This window comes from Equus quagga, chromosome 11 (genome assembly GCF_021613505.1).
Source record: "Equus quagga isolate Etosha38 chromosome 11, UCLA_HA_Equagga_1.0, whole genome shotgun sequence".
NCBI classification, from domain to species: Eukaryota; Metazoa; Chordata; class Mammalia; order Perissodactyla; family Equidae; genus Equus; species Equus quagga.
Window position 1 is genome coordinate 63,300,381 of NC_060277.1, and position 20,377 is coordinate 63,320,757.

A 20,377-nucleotide genomic window follows, 5' to 3' on the forward strand; every position below is an offset into this window, starting at 1 on the left:
GCCTGGCCATTCTCATCAGCCATCTGCTCTGGCTAAAATCTTTGAAGTCATCCATGACTCTTGTCTTCCCTCAGACCTTCCATATAATCCTTAACAAATGACGCCATTTCTACTTTCAAATCAATCCTGAACTCTTTATTAGATACTAGTATTGTAAAAATGATGAATTTCATAAATCTAGTAATTGTTTCATGGTTGTGTAAGAGAACATCCTTGAATTTAGAAGATACATGACGGAACAGTTAGGAGTGAAGAATCATATGATGATATCTACAACTTGCTCTCAGATGGTTCAGTCTGATGATGATGATGACAATGATGATGATGGTAATGATGATGATGGTGAGAGCAATGGTGATGATGATGATGGCGAGAGTGATGAGGATGATGATGGTGATGGTGATAATGAGAAGGAAGGAGAGGAGGAGGAGGAAGAGAGAGAGGGGCAAATGTTAACAACTGATCAAGGCCATAGAGGCATTCACTGTATCACTCGATCACGTGCAAATTTTCCATTGGTTTGAAATTGTTCAAAGTAAGAAGTTGAGAATAAATAAACACCGAAGCTGAGCCTTTCTTACATCCTCCATCACTATCATCCTAGTCCCCCCCTCCGTCTACCTCCCATCACCTGGATGGTGCAATAGCTTCTACCTCTCCCCCACCGTCTCCTTTCCTCCATCTTTGCCTTCCCAGGGCCTATTCTGAATATGGCAACCAGAGTGATTATTTAAAACACAGATCATATCAGTCCTCACCTGCAAACCCTACAACAGCTCCATCACACCCACAATGAAACCCAAGACCCCACCATGGCCCACAAGGCCCAGCTCTTTGACTTCATCCACTAATGGGTCTCTACCTTGGCTCTCTCCACTCCAGCCACTCCGGTCTTCTTGTTCCCCAGACACACTAGGCATGATCCCACCTCCACCCCACACAAAGTCACATGTGGCTCATCCTCTCAGTCATTTGAGTCTCTGCTGCAGTGTCCTTTCTTCAAATCAGGCTTCTGCCTACCACTTCCCATCACTTCCTACTTTCTTTCCCTGCTCTATTTCTCTTGGAAGCACTTATCATTATCATTGATCCTTTGGAAAAGAATCAAATTGTTTTTGTATGAATGAAGGGATCAGTATGTCTTGAGTCCCATCTTCACCTCCCCCTTTCCTTCCTCCCAAGGTGCGGCCAAGGGGCTGTGGTCCTTTCGCCACCTCCTCTGGGCACCTCTCACCTTAGAACCTCACAAGCCTCCTCTGCAAGCCCCTTTCAGGGTCCAACCCTGTCCCATCCCCATCCCCCATTACTAGTCTAATGAGCCATATGGCAGCTCCGCAGTAGGCAATCCTTCTTCCCACATACCTCCTGCCCTCCAGGGACACAGTCCTTATATTTAAAGAAGGAAACAAAAGTCCCCTGCTCAGAGCAGCCTTCTCCAACAGGACACTGAGGTCCAGTTCCTTCTGGCCTTTTCCCAGTCCTTTAATCATTACTGTCTGTTAATAGAAAAGTCACCACCAACCTTTCCAAAGGAATTGGTCACTGCTCCACTTTGCAAACCTTTGGTCCCTAATCATCCCTACCCTCTCTCTAGGCTCTTGTTGACCCCAGTTCACCAGCCAGGAGCACCCTCCATCTTCCTCCTCACCCACTTAATCCTACCCACCCTTCAAGGCACTCGGTGCCCCCTGCCGTGACCAGAGCAACCTCCCTCTGAACCTTCTGAGCGTGTGGCCTGCAATTTGCGGGGGCCGGGGGGGGGCACCTGTACAGCTGATTACTTTTTATTGTATAGTCTTGTCTTTCTGCTCCTGGATTTACGCTCCTGAGGCCAGGACTGTGTCTTATCCATCATCTCACTCTCAGAGAACCTAAGGGAGTGCTCAGTGCATAGCAGGTGCTTCACATCCAGCTATGGATGGCTCAATGCCGCCTCTTCCTCCATCTTCGGTTCCTAAAGAGCCTGTACTCTGTAGGCGATGGACTTGGAACTCCCTAGGGAAAAAGACCCCTAACCCTCACTAGGTTAGAGGCTGGGCTCCCCCTCACCCTCTGAGCTCTCGCTCTTTGCAATCCTGAGGGCCAGGCCATGCGGCCGCCCTCCCTGGAGCCCTGCGGCCAGCTATCTTCCTTGCCCAGCACCCTCTCGCTCCTCTCCTCACTGCACCGTGGCCGTTGGCCCCTCTGTTTTGCCAACTCACTGAGGTAATTGTGAATTCTAACCCTGTCCACAGCCCTCTGGCTTTCCCTCTCGCCTCATGTTCGTGACAGCCGGAACGGATCCTAAATCCTCTCACTTCCTGGGTGCGGTGGGCAGTCAGTGGGCCAGCTCAGAGACTCTCCCTTCTCCCCGGCCATATGGTGACATCAGCCTCTGTCTGCCCCTTGCTCAGGCTCAGGCTGCCTCCCTGGCAGGAGGGGCAAGGGGGGGTGTTCCGCTCTGGCAAAGCCAGCACAGCTCCCCAGGAGGATGAGGCCCGGGGGCAGGGAGGACACCGAAGGCACAGCCGGCCTGGCCAGGGCAAGGGCAGCTCCTCTGGCCTCCGGAAGGCTCTGCCTCCAGGCACACCCCTTCTATAGCAAGCCTGTGCTGGGAAAAGCCATTCACCCTCCAGGATCGGAACACAGGGGCTTCAGACTCACTCTTTAAATGGCATTAAATGGTGAAGTGGGAATGAACCTCTCCTCCCATGACAAGCCTAGTACTCAGAATAGAATGGTGATTTGGCCATCAGGTTCACCTGGGCTCTGACCCCGGGGTCACAGACTCCCAAGAGACAGAAAAGTTGGTGTGGCCACGAAGAGAGTGAGCTCAGGATCGGGCAGCCTGGGTCAGCCCCACACCCGGCCGCTGATACGCCGTGCACCTGGGGATGCGCTGCCACGTCCCTCCGTGCCCCTGCAGCCCCCAGTCCGCTGAGATAGTGAGAGGACTCACAGGAGAAGGCTCTGAGCACATCAGCTCTCAACAAATGCTAGCTACTGCTCCTAGGAGAGTCTCAGAAACAGGGAACCTTAGAAGGTGCTAGGCCAGCGCCCGCCCCAAGCTGAAAATGCCCAGTGGCTCCCTGCATCCTGCTTAAAGGCCTTCTGGGTGAGTGGCGCCTGGCCAGGAGCCGAGGGGCTCATGTCATGCGAACATCTGCCCTTAGGCTCAGCAAACACTGGCCTCCTCCTACGGTCCCAAGTCCACACCCAGGGCAACCAGGAACAGGTGTAGACCAACAGCCCTGGGACAGACTTCACGTTGCTGCAGGGCGTTGCCGGCGCCCTGTCTGCACCTCTGGTCAGTTCAAGTTCAGGGCTTGGGCTCTGGGATCAGACTGCCTGCATTCAGAGCTGGGACTAACCTCCTGGTTGTGTGACCTCGGGCAGGATTCTGAAGCTCCCTGAGCCTCAGTGTTCTCATCTACGAAGTGGGCGTGGTAACAGCGACTGCTTCATAGGGCTGCACAAGAATGAGATCAGTGAATGCACGGAAGGCACTTTACAAAGCACGCCAGTTGTTAATATCACTTCGAGAATGGGCTTCTCCAGCTTCCCAGAAGCCGTGTCACTCTCCTGGCACACACAGGGCACGTGTGCCTATAGCAGCACACAGCAGCCCAGGTGTCAGCACACCAGCCACGAGAAGAGCAGGCATCTCGCTGCCCTGGATCCGGATTCAAGTCTTTCAATGCAGCTTAAAAACAGCTGTTTGCAGAGCTACCAACCCATCTGCTCTGTCTGTTCACGCTAACAGAGCATCAACTACACCCCATGACTCTCGCATATGACCTGCTCTTCCCCACGGAGGACTTACGGGGCCTTCTGATCCAAATGTGGGATTTTTAACATGTCATTCACTTTCCGACTCGTGTGCCAGGCCCTAAACCAGGCTCTGGGGATTGAGGAGGAGCTGAGCTGACACCGGACATGCCTTAGGGAGACTGGAGAGCACAGAGGTTACTAACTCATTTACTCCTCACTACAACACATGGGGAGATACTATTATCCCTGTTTACAGACCAGAAAACCTAGGCACAGAGAGGTTAAGTAAATTGGTCAAGGCCCACAGCTAGGAAGAGGTAGAGCCGGGTTCAAAGCTGAGCCAACACTCTTCCCTCACCCCACTGCCTCTATGCAATGATAGGGGAGCCCAGGGCAGGGGCTCATCGGGCCAGGGTGTCAGGGAACGCACCCCCGGGGAAGTGAGAGCGAAGCTGAGACCTCGGAGATGACAAGGAATAGGAAGACTGAAGGAGAGTAGCTGAAAAGAGAATATTCCAGACAGAGCACAGAGCAGAGCACGCTGAGCAGCTCGAGAAGGTAGAGAGAACGCACTCCAGGGAACGACCGGGCTCAGGCGGTGGGACTTCGGCTCCAATGGGGGCAGAGGCGGGAGTTCTACTGCGGCCGCAGAGCCAAACGGGAGCCTGTGCCCTGTACCCCCGAAGCTGCGCAAAGGAGGTCGCTGAGCCCAAGAGTGGAGGGCACAGGAGCCAGTCTGGCATGGGCTGAGGAGCGGATGGAGGAGAGGAAGTCGATGCAGCAGGTGTAGACAACTGTCTTGCCAAGTTCAGCTGTCAGGGAGAGCAGAGGCGGGCAGGGTGTAAAGCAGAGGGAGGGTGTCCGTCTGTGTTAAGGTGGGGGCGCGGAGCACATTTACATGCTAAAGGAACAGAGCTCACAGAGAAGTGGGGAGGGGACACAGATGAAGGGGGCAAGGTGTCTGTGGGCTGACCTGAGACACAAGTGGAAGGATGAGGCTTGAACAGCAGAAGGGGGATTGTTCAGTGTGACCTTGGGATGTCTACACCCATGGAGACATTTTGAACCCTGAGTCTGTCATCATCCAGGGGGTGCTGGCCAGCCCCCCTAGTGATGTGTCCCTTGTAAATTTAATAAGCACACTTTCTACATCATCACCCAGGTGATAGATAAAGCCACAGAGAAGGTGAGGGCTGCGGAGGACCGTGGTCTCCACTGCGATGTGGTTAATTCATCAACCTTTGTGAGCCCTCGTTCCAACGGCTGTCACATCAGGATCAAGCGACACCCTGGCCAGAGTCACAGGGAAGGAAGGAGGGGAAATGGGGCCTGACATTTATGGAGCATCTCAGAGGCTCACGGCTCTGAGTTGGCCATTGACTCCCTCACAGTATCCTAGTGTGGGACCAATAGCTATTCACTTGTCACACAGAAGCAAATGTCACCGGGAAGGTGCCTGTGGCTTTCAGAGAGAGGTTCAGAACGGGGTTGACAAACCAGAGCCCCCAGGCCAAATCCTGCCCACTGCCTATTGTTGAGAATCAGGATTCATGGTAACACAGCCGTGCCCATTCATCTCTGTATCACTGTGGCTGCACCGGTGCGACAATGGCAGAACTGAGTAGCTGCACCAGAGACCTTACAACCACAGAGCCTATAATATTTATAATCTGACTCTTTTCAGAAAAAGTTCGGCCTCTGTCAAGATCCCTGGAGTCAGGTCTATCAGTTTGTCCAAGCTTAGGTGGCATTCGGACCTTGGTTTGTCTAATTACAAAACCCACAGGCTACTGATGGCGGGGGGTGGGGAGGGGTGTCCTCTTATGAAGGAGGAAGGCAGAGAAAGTTCTTTCATTAACCCATCTTGCTATTAGAAACGCTAACTGGTATCCTGCTTCTCAATAGAGCCCATTTCCACTACTCAGCAACCAGGTAATCTTACTAAAATAGAAAGAAGATCATCCTACTTAAATAAAATCCACACTCCTTACTGTGGCCTCCTAGACCCTGCCTGACTGGCTCGTGTCTACCCCTCTGTTGTCATCATGCACTGCCCATTCCTTCATTCACTACACTCAGTACCCGTGTTTGCTTTCTGTTCCTTGAACTTGCCAGGTTTGCTCCTGCCTCAGGGCGTTTGCACTTGCTGTTCCCTCTGCTTGGAATATTCTTCCTCCAGATCTCTCCATGGCTGGCTCCTCCTCGTCGGTCAGGTGCCAGCTCAAATGCCACCTCTTAGGACCACACTACTGAAAACACTCCTTCTCCCCAAGGTTCCCCTAACACATCACCTGCCTGATGGTGTCCTGAGCATTCAGCACTCTCTGAAGTTATTTACCAGTTTACTTTATGTCTCCCCCCATACAGTGTCAGCTCCACAGAGGGAGAGGGTTTCTTCTGTTCATGACTGAAACCTGAGCTCAAGCAGACACTCAATATCCTGAACATTTAAATCAGCTCTGCTCTATGTAAATGCGATGCGGATCCCAGATGTGAGCCATCATGTGATTTTACATTTTCCAATAGTCACGTTAAAAAAATAAAAAGTAACAAGTGAAATTAATTTTAATAATAGATTCTATTTAACACAATACACCCAAAATGTCATCATTTCAACATGTAATCAATATAAGAAATTACGGAGATATTTTACATTCCTTTTTTCATACCAACCCTTGGAAGCCCTGGGAGGCTCTAAAACACATTTCAAGCCCTCAACAGCCACATGTGGCCCAGGGACCAACCGGGGAGACACTGCAGACTCGAGACAGTGTTTCCCTGTGTCAGATGCTCCTCTGATGGCTTTACATTAAAACTCACTTAAACCCCACAGCACCCCTCGGAGGAAGACACTATTACTAGCCCGATTTAACAGAATGGGGAAGTGAAGGCAGAGTCCAGATTCAGAACAGACAGTTTGGCCCTACAGTCTCTGCTCTGAACTACCATCTAACTTGCCTTCAACTCTTGGTTAAAGGCAAGGGTGAATCAAGTGACGGAACTTCATAGAAAGCATCCAGTATCACGGGGAACTGGTGACAACAAGAACACAAATGGGGAGTGGCTCTGAAATAGACCATGAAAGGTCTCATTGTCCAGAAATCACTCAACTGAAATGTCCCGCAAACCCAGAGGAAGCAAGAAAGGAAAATACTGGAACAACCAAAATTGATGTAAAAGGCACGTCCTTCCACTGAGAAAGGTGGGCAGGGCCTGTGGACTCTTACTTAACCACACAAGCTTAAGGAGCCTGGTGTCTGCTTGCTCGTCTAGACAAAAGCCTTGACTAGGAATGGGGAGTGGCTATGCTGAGGTCAATAGGAGGAATGAACCGACTGCTGAATCCAAGAACCCAAGGGAGGACAACAGCAAACCAAAGAAGCTCTGCCATGGGGTGGTGCGGGGGTTGGCGGGGGTGGGGGGACGCTTCACACTCACACACATCACAGCCCCTGACAGCATCCCTCTCACAGAACGCTCCTTCAGACTTTATTCACCACCCTTCCGATCTCAGCAGGCTGCCTGCACCGTTTACACGCACCCCTGGCCCACGCTGTCAGCCTGTTGACCTCCTGGGCACCCTCGAGGGCCCACCCAAGCATGGCGGTCCCGGTGGAGTCTCAGGCGTCCCACTCCCTCCTTTGCTGCCAGACCGCGTGGCCCTTGTGAGGATGTCTACGTGCTCGCCAACACTTCTTCAGGGGGCAACAAAGCTTGGGTCAAGTGTAATGGCAGACTATTTGCAAAGCATAGATGAACGACGTCCTGTTGTCTGCATTTAACAGGAAGTGAAATAGAAGGGACCAGGAACAAGACAGGCTCATCAGCACAGTGCCTGCAGCCCAGACCAGGGCTACGTACGTGACCCGGGGCAAGGTCTCCAGTCTCCCTGTTCTCAATTTCCTCCTTGTAAAATGGGAGTAACAATGATGCTACCTCATAGATTGTGCTGATTAAACGATGTAATGTGGGTAAAGCACATATCATGGTGCCTGGTACTTCATGTTATCTATAAGTACCGACTGAAGCTACTCCTGTTATCAGAGATTAGTGATACCTGTTCTCTCCCACCACCCTTGACTCAATCCACTTTCTGGATTTTTCAGACCCTGCAAGGAAGCAATAGGGAAGGAGTGGCTGCCTCATGTGGCTGTTGTCATCAGCCTTTGGTCCACCTTGGTTCATCCCCAGGCCGAGAGCTGCAGGGGCCAACAGCTGCAAGAGCAAGGGCATGGTGCAGCGGGGATGGAGGGAACCTAACATCTGCGCAAAGAGTAATGAGGCTGCACATGAGAAAGGCCAATGCCAGTCCACTGGGAAAACGTTCAAACAACAGGTATAGATTCGGAAAGAAACTATCGCCAAGAGAAAACTTCAGAGTGAAAGGGGATGGCCGGGGAAGTACTAGGAATGAAAAGATGGGAGCACTGTGGGCAAAATCAGCGCATTTTTTAACAGAAGAGCTGAGAACCAGTCACTGCTGGAGACCTCTAAGGTGAGAGATGGATCAACGTAATCAGAGAAAGTGTAAAAGGAATGTAGGCAGAGGGAAGCAGTGGGAGTCAGGAAGAAGGAAAAGGAGAAAAGACCAGGTGGAGAAAGAAGGAGGAGATGCAGCATCAGGAGATGGTCATGATGATGATACAAATGAAACTGACTGCTGAGCAGGAACCCTGAGGCAAGCCAGTGCAAGCACTTAAACTACAAGGATTACTTCATTCAAGCCTTTCAATGGCCATTTACTTATTCCCACTTTACAGACATGGAATTGAAGCCACAGAGCCTGGGTCCTAGAGCTTGTAAGTGGGAAGCCAAGATTCACACTCAGGTCTGTCTAGCTGCACAGGCCACATTTTCATCTCCAACACTGGAGCCTGGAATGCTGAGGCCTGGCCCTCCCACCTCCCACCCAGGCAAGCTCTGTGTGCCTCAGTTTCCTCACAGGCCAAGTGCAGGGTGGGTCAGCTGATCTCACCATTCCTTTAGAGCTCCTAAGTCTTACAAGGCTATCAACTCAGCCTCCTCAAGAACAAGACAGTCCTATTCCCCTGGGGATGACTGAGCCAAGAAAAGTCCCATTTCCCACTAGGGGCTGAGGTTGGCCCAAAGTTTCCCATGGTTCAGGAACATAGCCCAGGTTGTCTGGCTTCAGCTGCAGCTCTAAACCTATCCCTGGGAACAGGGACTCTGAGCTTCCTGGGCTCCTGAGACCTCTGTACAGGAGTCTTTCTTGGCAGAGTGAGCACAATGGGCAGGGCCCCCTAGGTTACAGGATCTCTGAGCCCAGCCAGGGAAGTGAGGCTCCCAGCCTCTGGCTGCACTGAGCCTTGGAGTCCTGGGTCAGCGCCAGACAGGAGGAGAGGGCCTGTGGTGCTTGGTGAGAAGCCTGGGCACTGGAAACCAGGGCCTTCCAGCTCAGCTCCCCACCCGAGGACCAGTCCACTGGGCTGTCAAAGGGACCGACTCCACGCTGACTTTGCAGAGGGCCACAGAAGGTGCACGCAAGCTTGATGGGAGCTCTTCAGCATGCAGCTTCATAACCAACACCCACACCTTGGCTCCTATGTTCAAACACGTAAAGGACGGTGTCCCCATTCATTCATCCCTGCACAAATGGCCACTAAGCAATGATGACAATCTTTGAGGCAATGTTCTTGGTTCTGGGATACCACAGTGAATAAAAAGATCAAACCCCTGCCTATATGGAGCTTCCAATCTGATAGAGACAGAGACGATAAACCAAGGAACCAATAAATATACGATAGTAGATGGCGTAAGTGCTCGGAAGGAAAGAAAGCACAGGATGAGAGCAGATGAGGAGGTTAGGAAAAATGGTGCCGTCTGAGTATCGAATTTCACAACACAAACTTCTGGTGCTGGAAAGTTTCTACCACAAAATAGAGAGGGGAAATACCCCAGGGCAAGAATACACATGGCACGAGGAGGGACAGGATTTCTGGATTCCAGTGAGAGAAGCAGAAGGCAACAGGAGCTGAGGTTAGGGGAGCACAGAGGGGCTGGCCACGCAGGCCTGTGGCAAACAGCAACTCTGTCAGCTGCGCAGCCTTCATTCTTGGTCTCCGTGAAGCTTAGAGTCACATCCCTTGGCTCCCTTCATTGTTAGTGTCATTGAGTCAATTCCGACTGCTGGTGACCACAGGAGCGGAAGCCTCCCCAGTCTTTCTGAGCCATCCTCTCACCTTCCAGCGCTTCCTCAGTGCTCTGATGCTATTCACAGGGCTTTCATGGCCAATTGTTTTCAGAAGTGGGCAGCCAGGTCCTTCTTCCTAGTCTGTCTTAGTCTGGAAGTTCCACTGAAAACTGTCCACCATGGGAGACCCTACTGGTATTTGAAATCCCAGTGGCACAGCTTTCAGCATCGCAGCAACAGGCAGCCGCCACAGTATGACAACCAAGAGACGAGTGGTATGGTTCCTTGACTGACCGGGAAATGAACCCAGGCCGTGGCGGTAAGAGCATCGAGTCTTATACCACTAGACCACCACTGGCTCCCTTAGTTGGCCATTGGAGTGTACAGCTTTGACAAGAGGCAGGATGACTGATTGCTCATTTATACAACTCACAGTGGTGTGTAGCCGGGGCATAAATATTTATTTCCTCCAGCTGATACCACTCTTGATAATGGGAAGTTGGATATCAAAATTCTGGAACCCCGACACATGATGTCATTGCTACTGCCAGGGACAGATAGCCCACCTCACTCTCCCCCAGCTGCCCCAAGGCAGGCTCTTTAGGAGTAGGTCAGGCCAGGCGAACATGCTGGGTCTCCATGCCTCCTCAACCATGAAGACCAAGCAAGCCCACAGGAAGCCTCTGAGATCCTGGGCTCAGGGTACCTGCACCCCCAGATGTGGTACATTTCCTGATGCCTGGCTCTGCTTGGCCTTCTAATCAATTCCGCCTGCCTCTGCCCAGCTGTCCCCATTCACAGCTGCACACTGACCCCCCTCCCTCTCAGATGAGCCTGAGTCCTCCACCCCCCTACTGCTCCACCTGCTTTGGAGAGGATTTGTCTCGGCAGCCCACCAACCTGGACCAGCCAGGGTCGATCTGGTGGGTCTTGATGCAAACCCAAGGCCCACAGTCCTCTAGGATGTTTTCCTTATTTGACAGTTTCCCTCTCAGCTCTGCTTCTCAAAGTTTGCCTAACAACGGAACCATGTGGGAAGTTTTTAAGAAATACTAATGCCTAGGTTCTCCTCCAGACCAAATAAATCAGAATCTTTAGGTGAGGCCCAGATACTAGTATTTTCAGAACTGCCTACATAACTCCAATGTGCGGCCAGGGCAGAGAATCACTGTGCTAAAGGGTTCTTCTTCAACTTTAATGTGCATACAAATCCCGTGGGGATCTTGTTAAAATGCAGATTCGAACACAGTAGGAATGGTGAAGGGCCTAAGATTCTGCATTTCTAACAAGCTCCCTTGGGATGCAGTCACTGCTGGTCTGTGGACCACGCTTTGAGTAGCGAGGGTTTATAGGCAGGCAGACTTGAGTAGTGGAGGATGGAAGTGGGCTACACTGATTTTCTACATCCAAAGTAACTGTCCATTATGAAGCTCCCTTTAAAGTTGGAAAGGGACTTCTGGAAGAGCAGGATAAAAGGGAAGGCAAGGGAAGAGGAATTTTCTACTAATATGGGATTAGGAGCTTCTACCTAAGAAATGTTATAGGACCCACTCTCTATTATAAATAAAGTCCCCAACAGAGTACCCAGCACATAGTAGGTGCTCAATAAATGGTACTTGTGCTACTCATAGTATCATTGTTTTTATTATTATTAAAGCAGGACCCTCACTCTACTTCCTAAACCAAACAAGCACATGCTTTCAACATCCAAGACTTTAACAGCGTCCCACAAAGCCGTATCATCCTCAGAGGATGCACCACAGGCAGGTGCCAAGCACGGGCAGGCTTGGGTCCAGGGGTTTTCATCCCAGACACAACCCTGTGGACCCTGCCTGGTCTAGGGACACAAATGCCTTTGTTTCTCTCATTTATTTGATTAGTTTGCCGTGATTGGTGGATATACTTCCTCAGCCCGGTTATGGCTAATATTGAGTATTGACTTTGCGGCAGGACCTGCTTTAAGTGCTCTCATTGGTTTAACTCATTACATCCTGAAAAACAACTCTAGGCAGCAAGTATTATCAGCCACTAGGCTGACGAGGAAATTCAGAAAGGCAAAGAAACTTGCTCAAGGTCACATACATAGTACGTGATAGGACCAGAAAGCAAACCGCCGGGGACAGTTTTCAGAGTCTAGGCTTTTCCAGGGCTCCTCAAACTTGACTTGCTAAGCGATTTCATTAAAATGCAGGTTCTCATTCAGCAGAGAGATGGAGCCTGAGACGCTGCATTGCTCACAAACTCCCAGGCGATGCTGAGGTGGCCGGTCCACAGACAGCCCTTTGAGCGGCAAAGTATTCATATGCTATGATGCCTTCTGGCATTTCTGGGTATTTCCCTTAAGATCCCCCTAAAAGACTCTCGCCACCATACTCCTACGATTGGTGATTTGTTGATTTGACCAATGGCAAAATCACAGTAAACCTCCACTTTGAAACACTTACACAGAGTTTTGCTTAAACTTCTGTTCAAACTGCGATATTTTGTGGCAAAGGATATTAGCTGTTTGGAAAAGCAGTTGTGTTGATTATAAGCTGTAGATGTTGCAGGTTGTTACAAAATTGTGTTTAAATTTAAGCGTCACCATTGAGAACGCCTTCTGGGCCAGCAAACAATTCCCATCTCTATAGGCCGAATGAAGAGTTCCAATTTGAGAAATATGAGAAGAGATTTCTTGAAACACAGGAGTGAATCATATAACTCTAAATTTTCCTTCTCAGATCACCAGAGGAGAGGATGTATGCAGAAACCAGAAGAAATGACAAGTCTTCGTGCCCAGGGAAAGGCAGTTAAGGGCAAACGAAGACGTCTACTTAATCAGGCTGGACTCAGAGGCTGGGAACTACATTTCTTTGAGCTTCACTTATTTTCCATACGATAAGAAAAATAAGCCCTGCTCAGTTTCCTTCACAGGGTTACAGTAATGACCAAGTAAAAGAGTAGAAGGCATGTTGCTATTAAATGGCAGCTCATCATATATCCAGGGAATCTATAAGACACAGGAAAGGGTCACCCTGTAATGCGGACATAATCCCCGCCCTCGGGAAGGGCTCTTTGCGATAGCTGAGCAGTCTCTACATCTGAGTGCAGTGACTTCTTGTCCCATTTCTAGCATCCTAGGCAGCCTAAACAGTCCCACCACACGGGCAAGTGGGCCACCACACTCCACCATGGCTGCCACAAGCTCCCTTTCAGGTAAAAGAATTATGCCAGCCACTCACTAAATCACGGATGCCCTAAATCGTCAGCTCCGGCCCAGCCCGGACACTCATTGGCAGCAGCCTCCCACATCAATCCCTTCCCAGGGGGACAGTCCTCAGACTCTTCACAAGGCTGCCTGCCCAAGAGAGTCTCTCACCGCACAGGGCTCCGCGAGCTGCCCTGCTGGAGCAGAAACATCACCGAAATTTCTCAGCAGTCTCAGCAAAGACTCAAGGCAATCAGCTCTCACTTACCTGGAGTCTGCTTGGCCGTGCGCACGGGGGTGTAGTGGTTTTTGGAGGACGATCTGACCGGTGTGTTCTCTTTGGGAGAGGTATCGATAGCCGAGATAGTTTCTCTTTCACAGTGTGCTATGGGGATTGGTCCCTGTTGTCTTAAGATGTCAGCCAGAGCCCTAAACAAGAAGGAGATCACACAGTGAGATTCACCAAGCAGGTGTGCATGCCACAAGCAGAGCGGGCTTACTTTCCGAGGCCCTCTGAGGCACGGCGCATTGGGAGGAGATGGAGAGACAGCACTTGGTTCTCAACAGTCACAGCTTCATCTGGTGCAGGTCTGAGTGGGAGGGCAGGGTGCAGGTTGCCATGCCTGGGGGTACAGGAACTGAAAGGCAGGGGTTATGGTTTCTTTCTTTAATTCATTTCACTTCAACAAACTCTGAGCCCTTTCAAAATACCGGCTCCCCAAATACCCGCCATGCCAGGCAGACATCTACAGCAGCTGCCCAGTGGAATGCCACTGCAGTGGAGGGCTGATACCACTGGCCTCAAATCCAGCAGCAGGTTACTAATATTAGGGGCATCAACTTCCCCATCGAAAACCACACACTGGTGACCCAAATAAGTACAAGACACAACTCCCGCCATCAAAGAAAGGTGTGATTTAGCTGCAAAGACAGGATGTACAGAGAAAAAGAGGAATATCAGAACACATGGATGATCCAGACAGTGAACACAACTGGAGCTTAGAGGAGGGAGCAATGACAAACACAGAGAGGAACACAGACAGGAAGAAATAGAGATGCACAGAGATGTTGCTGTAGCTGGAGAGCCCCACCCCTCTTCAAGAGACCCAGTTACCCCAAGAGGGCAGCTCTCATTCACTCAACACCTGGCTTTGACAATCACACGTGCATTTATTGAGGACTCACGTGCATCAGTCACTGCAGAGACACAGGTAAACAGGACATAATTCCTGCCAGTGAGGGGCTCATAATGTAGGGGATCGCTCCCCTACCTGGTTTCAAACAGGACGCCCTCTCTCGGTGGAAAACATGCAAGGATGCTGTGAGGAGGCAAAGATGAGTGTGGACAAGCCACTAGAGACCACCATCTGGATATTGTCATTTTAGGGCCAGGTGCCCAGTCCTGACTGCACCTCTATTTTGCATGAGTCAGGCAAGGACTCTTCCATCTACTTAGGGTGCCCCTGAGGGGTGGGCAAGGCACTTCACCTCCAGCCCTCTCCCAGCCAGCCCAGCCTACCCCAGGCTTCACTTGCACTGGGATTCTAGCTCCTGCACTCTGCCCCCTTGGAAAGTGACAATCACAGCAGTTTAAAAATGTGTCTTGTGAATTGTTTCCTTCCATTATGCCACCTCTGACATGCCGAACCTCCTAGGAGAAGAGCATCAAGCTGGCAATCTTATCATTTACTGGCATTTATACAGCAATTTCAGATTTTCCAAATGCTTTCCCCTCACTGGTTTTCTTTCCTCTCGCACTGTAAAGGAAGGAGCAGACACACACCACCACGCCCATTCACTGTAGTGGACCAAGCAGTACGGGAGAGCACAGAGGCTCACAGCTTGGTAAAGGAGGTTCAGGCAGACCTGGCATCTGGGTCAGAGGCCATAGGTTCAGGGCCTGGGAAAAAGAAAAAAGCATTCCCCTAGAAAGTCACGAGATTTGGGTTCTAATTCCAGCTCTGCAACCAATTCACCGTGAACCTTTGGGAAGATTTGTTAACCTCTCAAATTGAAATTTAATCTTCTTTTTTCCCCATCAGCAAAATAAAGAGTATAAACTAACAGGACCTCTAAGATCTCTCCTAATTCCAAAATTTGATAAATATTTTATATTTGTTTAACCACACATCCATGCAAGTTACCTTGATCCCTTCACCCCCTCTGGTTATCAAAGGCACTTTCCTACCAGCTTTCCATGGGAAGAAAATAGTGAGTTAAAAGTTCTAACAGAAATATAGAGCAATGGAATAGAATTGAGAGTCCAGAAATAAACCCACACATCTATGATGAACTGATTTTCGAAAAGGGTGCCAAGATCATTCACTGGGAGAAGAAGAGTTTCTTCATCAAATGGTGCTGGGACAACTGGATATCCACGTGCAAAAGAATGACGTTGGACTCTTGCCTCACACCTTATATAAAAATTAACCCAAAATGGATCTCAGACCTAAATATTAGAGCTAAAACTATAAACTCATAGATGAAAATATAGAAGTACATCCTTGTGACCTCAGATTTGGCAAAGGCTTTTTAAATATGACACCAAAAGCACAAGCAACAAAAGAAAAAAGTAGATGAGTTAGATTTCATCAAAACTAAAAACTTTTCTGTATCAGATGATACCATGAAAAAGGAAAGACAATGCACAGAATGGGGGAAAATATTTGCAAATCATATTTCTGATAAGAGAATTGTATCCAGAATATACAAAAAACTCTTACAGTTAAACAAGAAAAAATAACCCAATTTAAAAATGGACAAAGAATATAAATAGAAATTTCTCCAAAGAAGGTATATATGAAAAGCTGCTCAACATCGTCAGTCATCAGAAAACTACAAATCAAAATCATGAGGAGATACCCCTTCATACCCACTAAAACAGCCATAACTAAAAAGCCAGATAATACCAAATGTTGGCAAGGATGTGGAGAAACTGGAGCCTTCATACACTGCTGGTGGGACATGTAAAAGGGTGCAGACCCTTTTTGGGAACAGTTTAGCAGTCCCTCAAAATGTTAACCACAGAGTTACCATATGGCCCAGCAATTCTACTCCTAGGTATACAACCAACAGAAATGAAAACATATGTCTATACAAAACTTGTATACGGTGGTTCATAGCAGCACTATTAAGAATAGCCAACAGGTGGAAACAACCCAAATGTCCATCAATTGATGAACAGATAAACAAAACGTGCTGTATTCACACAATGGGTTATTATTCAGCCTCAAAAAGCAATGTTGTACTGACACATGCCATAATTTGAATGAACTCTGAAAACATCATGCTAAGTGAAAGAAGCCAGTCACAGAAGATGACATGCTGCATGATTCTATTCATATGAAATGTCCAGATTAGGCAGCTCCATAGAGACAGGAAGCAGATTTGTGGTAAGCAGGGGCTGGATGAGGGGCACACAGAGAGTGACTGCTAATTGGCACAGGGTTTCTTTTTGAGGAGACGAAACTGTTCTAAAGTTAGATAGTGGTGATAGTTGGACAACTCTGAGAATGTATAAAAATCACTGAATTGTACACTTGAAAAGTTAAGGATGAATTTTATGGTCGGTGAATTACATCTCAATAAAGCTGATATTACAAAAAAAGTTTATTTTCTTTTTCTTGCCTGCCAAGTTCTTATAAAGACGCCTACCTCTCTGGTGCCTAAGAAGGAGAATGGAGTCACGTGGTTAAATCCACCGCCCTCAGTAGGCCAATATGAATCTACGTCAGTGGTTCGCAACCACGATGATTTTGTCTCCCAGGGCACATCTGGCAATATGGAGACATTTTTGGCAGTCACAGCCAGGGAGGGAAGAGCTACTGGCATCTGGTGGGTAGAGTCCCGAGATACTGCTAAACCATCCTACCCTGCACAGGACATCCCTCCCACAACCAAGAATTACCTGGCCCCAAATGTTAACAATGGTGATGTTGAGAAACCCTGATCTACACGGCCCTAGATGAAGTGGGTCTTTGATTTATGCTCAATGCAGTCTAGTTCCACAGACATCTACTGAGCAGCTGTATGAAGATCAGACATTAGGCTGAGTTCTGGGACACACTGAGGCTGGAGACATTGAAATGAATGTCCTGAAGGAGCGGGCCTTGTCCATTTGGGCCATCGCTGTATCCTCAGATCCTCAGGTCTTGCCATATTGCCCAGCTATTACATAACAGAGAAAGGAATGAAGATCGTCCCTGCCCCAGACTTTACAGGGCTTTCAGCCCGGCATCACTTTTGTCCACATCAATAGTGTAAATGGCAATTTCACAGTAGATTCTCTCCAGGGCTCACTGGTCAAGGAGGAGCCAGCAGAGAAGAGATTTTCAAAGAGTTCAACCCTCCCAGGATGGGGAGACACTTGTGCCCATCTCCTGAGAGGCCTTGAAGGACGCAGGCTCGGAGGACTAAGAGATGACAAGGAAGACGCCTTCCTGAAGACCATCAGGCTCAGTGGACACCAAGTGTGCTTGGGTCTGGCTTGCTGCTGGAGAACGAGTTTTAAGCCTGGGTTATAGCTAAGTTGTCTCCTCCTGTCTCTAGGTCATGTGAGGAAAGAAGATAATGACTTGCATTGAATTCCACTGCCCAGTTGGCTGGGCTGAGCTGGGCAGTGCAGCCAAACGGGAAGGACAAGCTAGAGAAGGTGTTCCTGAAGAGAGCCCATCTGGGGGCGGGGACGCAGCCCTGTGTGGTCCCAGGGAGGAGGTGGAAATCAGGGACACGCTCCTCGTCAGCCACCCTGTGGACTTCTCTGACTCCTGAACACCATTCTCCAAGATATATCCTTTCCCAGTGCCTTCTGGCAATGAGAAAGGTGGGCCTAAATCGCAGACGGTGTGTCCTTAGGAGCTGTCCCCTCCGCCAGGTCCCCTTCCCCCCGAATCACACTCAGCTCGGTGACCTCCCTCCTTGCTCCCGTTCCTCTCCAACTTCCATCTCCTTCTCTCCAGGGTGCTTGATAAATATTATTCTAATTCTGAAATGTGCGATCCCAGGCTCACCTAATTAATTTGGATACGCCGGAGGAAATGGGTTAAGGCCTGAGCTACTTTCTAAGGGCAGGAAAGAAAATTGGTCACTTGAGGAACAAGAAAGCGGATGTGGTAAAAGAGCAGGCAGCAGGTTTCAGGGTCTGAGAGAGGCAGACTTCGAAAGAGGGGAAAGAGAGGGACAGACAGACAGTGACAAATACACAGAGAGAAAAAGAGAGACAGATGGACAGAGGAGGAGACAGAAAGAGAGGGAAGGGAAACAGGTGGAGAGAGACGGACAGCAATGAAGCCAAACAGATGGAAAGAGAGGGAGAAAAGTCAGAGACTCAGAGCCAGAGAGAGGCAGAGATGGGGGAGTAAGAGAAAGAGACACAGATGAGGAGACACAGAAAAGAGAGACAGAATCAGAGGGACAGAGACAAACTGGTAGAAAGAGCAAGGGAGAAAATGAGAAATTCAGAAATGGAACATGATTGAGAAGGTGAGAGACAGGGAGAAGGGATCAGAGAGAGACATTCGGGGGAAAGAGAATCAGAGGGAGAGAGACAGAGACGGGCAAGTGCAGAGTGAGGATGGGACCCCCACCAAGCACCCAGGCAGGGAGGAAGCCACAGCCACCGCCCACCCAGGCACACTACGGATGTGTCTAATTCCAGAACTTGAAGAATCTTGCTAATGGTCCCATTCACTCCAAGCTGCCCCTCCCCCTGAGCCACTTTTGCTGCAATATCTGGATACATCAAACAAAAGAATGCTTTTGCCCGGGTTATCTGGATAACCGCCTTGGTTCGCCGCTCCTCTCGGCACATGGATTCCTTGGCTCTGGCAGAAGCGTGGCCAGCAGGGCAGAGCAAATTAATTGGAAAGCAAATCTGAGCAGGGAAAACAGTCACTCTGATCCTTCAGGCCAGGAAACTTAGCGTTCTACAGAACTCGTGTTTGTATATTAATCACCTGCGTAACTGAGGTACCATCGTACATTTGGATAGCACTTCACAGTTTCTAATTGTGTTCACCCACCTTATCCCGTGTGACTCCCATACTAACCCCTTTGCAGCTATTACTTCCTGACCCCCCCCTTTTTTTTGGTGACAAAGATTGGCCCAGAGCTAACATCTGTTGCCAATCTTCCTCTTTTTTGCTTGAGGAAGATCATCCCTGAGCTAACATCCGTGCCAACTGTCCTCTACTTTGTATGTGGGATGCTGCCACAGGATGGCTTGACAAGCAGTGTATGGGTGTGTGCCTGGGATCCGAACTGGCAAACCCCGGGCCGCCAAAGTGAAGCACGTGAACTCAACCACTGCACCACCCGGCTGGTCCACTACCTCAATTTTTAATAAGAAACTGAGCCTCAGAATAATTCTAGGACGAGAACATGATGGAACAGAAATTTAAACTTGTGACTTGAGTCTGAGTGTCCTTCTGCTCACTGGGACCATCTCTTATATACATCTCACTTTGCTATGAATCGTCAGCTTGAATGAGTGCTCGTGGTCTCTCCAGCAGGGTCTGCTAATTTAGAAAATACCAGTTAATATTTGGGCATGGAGAAATAATTGGTAAATGAGTGATTCAGATCACGACTAATTATTTATTTGCTTAAAACCTTGGTTAATGTTGTCAGTGGTCCCAAGGAAATGAAAGTGTGTTTGAATTTCCCTAAGTGTTAGAGTTATCTTGACACTTGACGGACCAGGGCCAGTCAACATTTTGATGTGCTGCCACCTGCATTCAAGACATGAAATCTTTCTTAAAATGGCAAATGATTTCTCTTAACAATAGAAAAATAAACAAAACTTTGTTCGTAACTTTGCTTCATAGTCTTGCCTGCTTGGGAAAGTAAGAGCTATCATTTATTGAGCAATTGCTATGTGCCAGACACTGTGCTAAAGTCTTACATGCATTATATTATATAACCCTCAAAACAACTTTATATGGAAGGTGCTAGCACCATCTGCATTTTACTGACAAGAAAACTAAGACTTTGCGAGGTTAGATATCTTGCCCAAGGTAACAGAGCTAGTAATTAGTAAATTCAGATTTCAAACACAGGTAGGTTAAACTACAGAGGCTAACTTTACACCACTGAATTATCCATCCAAGACGCCATCCACCCACCCAACCATCCATCGATCCATCCCACAGTCCATCCTACCATCTATCCACCCATCCCACCATCCATCCATCCTTCCAACCCTTCATCCACTTAATGACATTTGTTTTTCCACCTACTAAGTCCTTGCAATGGTCTCTGAACATGAGATTTTTGGAGAGTGTTCAGTCTTT

At 49.0% G+C, this 20,377-nt stretch overlaps 1 protein-coding gene across 1 annotated transcript in view; it reads right to left on the reverse strand.

Moving 5' to 3' along the window:
* SHISA6 (shisa family member 6) overlaps positions 1–20,377 on the reverse strand; it is a gene marked incomplete at its 5' end in the record, with an annotated part of 280,938 nt that overhangs the window by 244,962 nt on the left and 15,599 nt on the right. Inside the window, one exon of the mRNA XM_046676274.1 lies at positions 13,357–13,517. Within this exon, the coding sequence (XP_046532230.1) occupies positions 13,357–13,517 (161 nt within the window). The remainder of the gene's footprint in view (positions 1–13,356; positions 13,518–20,377) is intronic.